Source organism: Mycteria americana, chromosome 2 (genome assembly GCF_035582795.1).
Source record: "Mycteria americana isolate JAX WOST 10 ecotype Jacksonville Zoo and Gardens chromosome 2, USCA_MyAme_1.0, whole genome shotgun sequence".
NCBI classification, from domain to species: domain Eukaryota; kingdom Metazoa; phylum Chordata; class Aves; order Ciconiiformes; family Ciconiidae; genus Mycteria; species Mycteria americana.
Genome location: NC_134366.1, coordinates 9689513 through 9697160, shown reverse-complemented (window position 1 = coordinate 9697160; position 7648 = coordinate 9689513). Strand labels below are relative to the sequence as shown.

Below are 7648 nucleotides of genomic sequence, written 5' to 3'. Positions count from 1 at the left end.
AGGTCGGATATTAAATCAGCGGGATACAGAATTACTTTTTTTCCACAAAACCGAGCTAGCTAAATAGTTTCCCCCTCTAACTCTGATATGCATTTCACAATAAATGGCGCGGGCATTTGCATATATAGTGCCTGGGTAAGGGTTTGTATATCGCATGTGCGATATACTGCATTAACAGACAGCGGAGCGGAGGAACACCTTCCCTAAACCTCAGTGCTCAGATGCTTATTGAACAGAGTTACGGAAAAAATACACTTAATTAATTACACGGAGGGGCTGGTTGGCGCCGGGGAAGTGCAGATGTATTTTTGCTCGGGCCTGAAATACTTCCCTTGGTGGGTTTTGTTTTGTTTTGTTTTTTTTTAATGGGACTGCTCTGCTGCTTTGGCTGGAGGGGAAGGAGCCTGACCGGCTAGCAGAGAGCTGCCTGCCAGGAAAAAAATGCTGCCAGGCGGTGGGTGACTCCAGGGCAGCCCTGCCTCTGCCCCTGCCTGCTCCTGCTCCTGCCCCTGCCCCGACGCAGCCGGGTTTTTGGGGAGAGGCTTTGACTTGGCTTCGGGGCTCGTGTGGTTCGGGGCTGTGGGTTTTATCTTTTCCAAAAAACCAAAAAAAGACTCCTCCAGCAAAGTGCTGTTGCTTTGCTAAAATTGCAAGAGGAGCTTGTGCGGCAGCTCTTGCTGTTAAATTAATTTTAAATTTTAAATTAATGAGGCCTAATTTAGTTGTGCTGTCCTTCCCCGAGCCAGCGGGGAGCCGCTGCCCGGGCGTGGGAGCGCTGGCTGGGCGGTGCGGGGGAACCAGCAGCAGCTCCGAAGATGGCGAAAGGAGCAGCAGAGCAAGTGTCTCCGGACCTCTGCCTCTTCCCGTGAAAGCTTTCGCCCCCAAAATAGCAGAGGCAGGTGAGGAGTGCAGCCCATGTGAGCCATTTGCTGCTCCCAGCTGAAGGCACCGCTTACCAATTGCAAATATTTTGTATTCTGGGACTGGATAAAATCCAGGCAGCAGCGAGATATTTTCTGTCCTTGCTCCAGAGACTGAACTAACTTCGAGAAGTTTCCCTACTATTTTTTTTTTTTTAAACCTAAAACTAAATACATATTCCTGCTGGTGTCACACATCTGGTTTCTGTTCCCAGCGCTTCTTGCAGGCCGGGGGAGGACAGGTGGAAACTTTGCCCCGCTGCACACTTAGGAGCCGGGCCAAAATTCCCCTCGGTGCAGGCTTAGTGACTTCTTAAAAAAAAAAGAAAAAATCTCCGTGGGACTTCCCCGCCGGTGTGCAACACACCCACGGAACCGTTGTGTCCCATCGGACAACCGGAGCTATTTTTCAATCCAGCTTTAAAAGTCCTTTTTAGTGCCCACCTCCACCGATTTTCTCCCTCGGGATTATAAATCACCTGCCTCCATTAGTGAAGGTGACCAAAAATAAAAATAAAAATCTCCCCCAAGACGCCTAAACCAGGCAGGCTGGACAAATCAAGCGTGGGTTGCGAAAGGAGCCCGGCAGCCTCCCCCGCCGCCGGCCGCGAAGCTCAGCCCCGGCCCCACCTTCTCCGGGCAGGTGAACCCCTGGGTGCACCGCCCCAGCGGCACCTCTGCTCCCGCAGAATTTGCCCCTTTGCCCCTTGCCCCAAAGCAGCAGCTTTAAAAAAAAGAAAAGAAAATAAAATCCAAAACACCCCCCCCCCGTTTGGTTTTATCTGTGAGTGCGTCTCCCGCAGCAGGAGCCGGCCCGGAGGGTGAGGCTCTGCCCTCGCTCCCTCTCCTCCTGCCTGCGGAAAATGGGCTGAACTATTTTGGAGATCTTGTGCCCTTTGTTGCAGCAAGGCGGGTGACCGTTTTATTTTTATCCAGCCCTTCCTAAAATCGTGGTACTGCCATTTCCCGGGGATGCCAAGTATTTTACAGGGTGCTTGGTTTCGTAGCGTGGCATCGGCACTATTCCCATCACCTCTCTTCCCCAGCTCCAGGTTCGCGTGTTTATCTAGCAGAGGTTTTCCAAACGCAGCCTGCCAGAGCATCACACCACCGGCTATTTAAAGTCTTGAAAAGGTGAAACCTGTTGACAGTACGTGAGATTAAAGAGATTTTTCTTTTCCGTTTTCAGAACCTTTTTAATACGACGGGAGCCGGGCTCAGCTACGGCTGCCGGCTGCCCGCTCCTCCAGCTAGGAAGGACCCCCCCAAAGCTCTTCCTGAAGACACAAGGCTGATGAAACGCCTGGCTGCAAAATCACCTCTCATAAATCTCCACGGAATTTACCCCCCCGCCCCCCAAATAGTTGAAACTATGAAATACTTGGAACTCCAACGCTCAGACGTGCAATCTAAAGGCTATATAAGCGGATATATAGTCCCTGATAGCACTACTCCATTGCACCGTCTGAGTGACACGGTTTGTGTTTCGTAATTAAGTGGGTTGGTTGTTTTTTTATTATTATTATTCTTATTTAATGCGATCCTCGAGAACTGAAACACACAGAACGCAGCGAGAACGTTCACAACGTCAAGAGCCCAGTTGTAAATAGAAACATTCATATTTCATCCCATTATAAATATTTGATACCGCAGTTGCAAAACGCACATGTTTTATAAACTGGAGAGAAGAAAAAAAAAAAACAAACCCTTTGCTTTCTTGCTAAAAGGCAGTGTCATTTCATTCTGGCTCTTAAGCAGCTGATGATTATTCACAGAAATTAAAATTACAGGTTTTATTTTATAGTTGGATTCTGCCCTTTTTTTTTTTTTGTAAGTTTATACTGCTATGTACAGTGTGTGTCTATTATAGCTGCAAAATAAAGAGGTTTTAAGGCAAAGCGAGAAGTTTCCCCCCCCACAAACAGCGTCGCAGGAGAGCCCGTTCCTGAGCAGCCACCCACGCACACCCAGGCCCACGCGGGACGCAGCCCCCCCTTCCCCTTGCCGTGGGGGGGACACACACGACACCACGCTCCGGGAGAAACGGGTTAAACGCAGCACAAAGCCTCGAAACCCCCGAAAAACTCCCATTACAAGGAGGTGTCTGCGTGGGGAGGGGGGGCGTGGGGAGCAACACCCACCCCCACGGTGCCACGAAGCGTCGCGCTAGCGGGGAACCGCGCCATGGGGTGAGGATGAGGATGGAGGGGAAGAGGAAACTAAAAAGGTGACTTTGGGTTTGGTTTTTTTTTTTTGGGGGGGGGGGTGTTTAAACGCTCCCAAATGATTCGGGAAGGTGGTGCCGGAGCGGAGCCGGGTCCCAGCCCATGGCCACCCCACGGGGAGGGGGAGCGGGACCGGGAGGGGGGTAGCGGGCCGGTACCCCCCTCCCGGTCCCGCTCCCCCTCCCCGTGGGGGCCGGCCACGGGCTGGAGCCGCATCCCGGAGAGGTTCCCGCTTTTTGGAGAGGGGGTGTCCCGAAGTTTTCCCAGCAAGTTGGGGCGGGGGGGGGGGGATTCTATCCCCATCCCTGCATCCCACATCCATGCCTGCGTCCCGTATCCACGCACACCCGTGGGTCTTGCTGGGGGTGATGAGGGAGCAGGGGCTTAGGAAAGGACCCCGGGCATGTTTTAAGATGGTGCTTTGAGATTTCTTTCCCTATCGTTCCTTTTATATATATTTTTTTTTCTTTTTCTTTTTAAATTAAATTCTCCCCATCTATCCCCAAAGCCAGCCCCAGACGCACACATCCAAAAAAAAAAAAAAAAAAAGAAAGGGAAAAAAAAGAAAAGGAAAAGGGGAGGGGTGGGGGAAAAAAAAAAAGGTAAAACTCATAGAACAAATAGGAGAACTATTTATTCGGTTCACAGTCGTGTGAAATGCAGCAATAAAAATCTTTGGACTTCAGCAAAAGTTGGTTTTAATTCTTTTTTTTTTTGAATTTCAAAAAACAGCGTCCAATGTCCATTAAAACAGCGCTTAAGTCTATAAAAATGTAACTTAAGCATTTAAAAAAAATCATAAAGATAGCGTCTAAAATCTCCATACAACCGAAAAAAAAACCAAAACCAAACCAACCAGCCCAAACCCCCAAAACCAAAACCAAACAAAAAAAAAATCAAAAAAATATTTTATAATCAGATATCTTGGATTTTTACACCACCTTACCTGTAAATTATATATACATAGAATATTGCAGAATTATATCTAATACACAATATTTTCACTATTAATGCTGGTATAATCTTTATACACTGGCCCTTACGTTTCTTTTTATTTTTTTTTAATTAAATTATTGCATTGTATAAACTTTGACTGCAAACGGCCCCCCCTCCCCTGCCTCCCCCCTCCCTCCCTCGCCTCCCCCCCTTGGCTATTCACTGTCCGACTTGCCGTCTTTCGCCGTGGTGGAGTGGTTGTAGAGCCCCTGGGCCATGAGGTGCACTGCCAGGGAGTTCTTGCTGCCCGTCGCCTTCTTGATCTTGGCTCGTTTATTCTGGAACCAGATTTTAATCTGGGACTCGTTAAGCCCCAGCTCTTGGGCCAGGCTTTGCCGCCGCTGCTCCGTCAGGTACCGGTTCGTCTGGAACTCGGCCTTGAGTCTCTGCAGCTGCTCGGCGGTGAAGGCGGTGCGCGGCCGCTTGTCCTCCTTGTTGGGGTTCTTCTTCTTTGGTTTGCGGGAGCGGGGACCTACGGCCGGGAGAGAGGAGAAGCACCGACACCGCCACGCTCCGCTGCGGGCGGCCCCACGCCAGGCGCCATCCCGCGTGGGGGCACCCACGCTCCTGCCCGCGTCCCACGCTCGGACACCATCACCCCCCCCACCGCCACCCGAAGAAAACCGGAGCCCGCTTTGTGCCTCCGCTGCCGGGGGCTGCTCGGGGGCGGCGGGAGGGGAGCGCGGCCCCCGGCGCCCCGCGGCCCCCGGCGCCCCGCAGCCCCCGCTCGCTGCCCGGCCGCCCCCTCCGCAGCCCCCGGCACCCCGGGCAGCAGCACCTCTACCCGCCCTGCTCATCCCGAGGTGCCCCGGCCAGTAAAGCAGCGGCAGGGAGCTAAATTTTATGTCCTGAGCAGAAAATTTTTTTTTTTTTTAAAGAAACCTCTTTTTTTTTTTTTTTTTTAAGGAAACCTCTTCACTTTTTTCCTGCCTTTTTTTGTTTTGTTTTTGGTTTTTGTTTTTTGGTTTTTTTCTGGGTTGCCGTAAAAAAATGGAAATCAGCCGCCTGTTTACATTGCGAGAAGAAATCCCCCGCTTTGCTGCCGTGCCCATATGGCACTGCACGGCCCGGTCCGAATCGCCGGGATTATTCTCGGGAATATTATTCTCGGCAGCACAAGGAGCCTTTTCTGCCCGGGCCGAGCCATTGTGAGGATGTATGTTAATTAAATATTAACAAAGGAGAGCGTTGGAGAACAATGGAGTAAATTCCAATTCAGCCCTGAATATTACCTCCGAGTAAGAGTTTGGTTTCAGACATTAGAACTAATTTTCAACTCGTTTTACAATCCCTCCTTCAGCTGGCCGGCTCTCCGGGTGAAAATCCCAGCTCGCTGCTTTTGTAAGAGAAAAAACCCTATTTTTTTTTTCCCTGGGAGCAGATCTCCTGCGTGGTGCTTCCCATGCCTTCCCCCAATGGTTTCTACTTCTTTTTAACGAGTGTTTTCCCAATCTGCCGGGGCCAGCCCTGCTCTCCCCGCGGCAGCAGAAGGACATTTTACCCCCTGGCTTTTGATTTTTAAATTTTTTTTTCAATGTTTTTATCGATAATTTCAGGAGGTTCTGCCCAAGCCCTTGCCAAGAGACGGACCCGGCCAAAGAAGTTCCCCGGCTCTTGGAAATGTCCCCCGGCCCCTCCAGAGCTGACCCGCAGCACATGGGGGGAAATTAAAAGAAAGAAATGAAACGGCGGCCGCTCCGAGGCCTCTTTTAGAGAAATAAACGATCGCGGATCGTTTTGGGCTAAAACAAAAAAATAATCAAAGCAAGGCGAGGCCTGTGGAAATCCACTCTCCCCTCCCCAAAACACAGCGCGGGGGGATTTTCCCGGCAGGGAGAAGGGCAGCTCGACGAGCGGGGAGTCCAAAGCCAGATTTTTTTTTCCTCCCTCTTTGATAAAACCCGGCAGTTGGTGGGAAAAGCCCCGAGCCCGGGCGGCCCCGGCTCCTCCGCGGCGGCGCGGAGACAGAGACCCCCCGCTCCCCCCTCGTCCCTCCGGCTCCGCGCATCCCCAGCCACCCCTTCATCTCCCCGCATTTTCGGGCGATTTTAAGCAACCCCCCCCCCAAAAAAAGAAAAAAAAAAAAGAAGAAGAAGGAGCGGGAAGGGGGAAGCGAGGTCCTTTCCCCGCCGCCCTCCGGCCCCGCGGCGGGCGGAGGCGAGCCGGGGAGCCCGGAGAGGGGGGATGCGGCGGCGGGGAGCGGGGCGGCCCGGCGGGGCAGCTCTTACCTGAGGAGGGCCGGTCCGAGTACCGCGTGCAGTAAACCCAGGCGGGCCAGAGCATGGGCTGGTTCCCGGCGTTGGAGCTGGCCTGGGAGCTATCCGAGTCCGAGCTCACCGACAGGTCGCCGCCGCTCAACCCCCGCGCTTTCAGGGCCGCCTCCAGCGCCGCGGGGTCCCCCCCCTTCTTGGCGGCGCCGTGCAGGGCCAGCCCGGCGGGGCCGCCCTCCCCCCGGCCCGGCGAGCCCGCCCCGCCGCCGGGCAGCGGAGCCCCGGGGGCCGGCGCCGCGGCGGGGCTGCGGCGGCTCTCCGCGCCGGGCCGCCGGGGCTCTCCGCCGAGGCCGCCCGCCTCCTTCCTCCGCCCGAACTCGGGCCGCAGGATGTTGTCGATGAAGAAGTTGGTGATGCGGTGCGGGTGCGGGTGGGGGTGCGGGGGGTCACCGGGGGGAAGCAGCAGCCCCCGCCGCCCGCCGCCGCCGCCGCCGCCGCCGCCGCCGCCGCCGGGCTCCGCGTCGCCGCCGGACTCCTGCGGCTCGGCCGCCTCGTCCCGGGGGCTCCGGCCGCCCTCCTCCATGCTGCGCGGCCGGCCCCGCCGACGGCTCCGCTGCCCGCCCCGCCGCCGGCCGGGCGGCTGCCTAGCGCTTTTTGTTGTTGCGGTTGCAGTCGGTTGTTCTTTATTTTAATTTTTTAATATATATATTTTTATATATATATATCTATATATACACGCACGCACAGGTGTCTATTTGCTTTCGTTTCTCCTGGCCGCGCCCGGCATTCAAAATCCAGAGTTTGCAAAAAAAAAAAGACAAAAAATTAATAGCAATTAAGAAAAATGTACGGAAACAAAACCAGGGAGACCCTACAGCCAGCAGCCGAGCCTCCACGAGTTCCAACTTTGCAAAAAATAAAAATACACGGGCTCCGGTCCTCCCGCCGCCGCTCGCCGCCTCCTGCCGCCGCTCAGCCGCTCGGTCCCGCGGCGCGCTGCCGCCTTCTCCCCCGGCCGCCGCCGCCGCCGCCGAGCCTCATCCGCCGCCCCCGCGGAGGAAAAAATTAATGATAATAATAACAACAACAACAAAAATAATAACCGGGGGGTGGTTGGGGGGAAGGAAAAAAAAAAAAACCCCACAACAACCCGAGCCGGTGCCGGGGCGGGGGTGGAGGCGGGCTCTCAGAAGCCGGTGTCCCGCGGAGGGCAGGGCGGTGAGGGGCTCCCCGCGGGGCTCCGGCCGGCAGCGCCTCGCCCCGCGCCGCCCCGCGCCGCCCCGCGCCCGCACATGCG

General features: G+C 54.6%; 1 protein-coding gene across 1 annotated transcript; it reads right to left on the bottom strand.

Moving 5' to 3' along the window:
* Positions 1-4296: 4296 nt before the first annotated feature.
* On the bottom strand, positions 4297-6934 carry EN2 (engrailed homeobox 2). Its single transcript, XM_075495505.1, has 2 exons — positions 6370-6934; positions 4297-4613 (listed from the first exon to the last, which is right to left on the bottom strand). The coding sequence occupies exons 1-2, from the start codon at positions 6932-6934 to the stop codon at positions 4297-4299; spliced, it is 882 nt and encodes a 293-aa protein (XP_075351620.1).
* Positions 6935-7648: the final 714 nt, after the last annotated feature.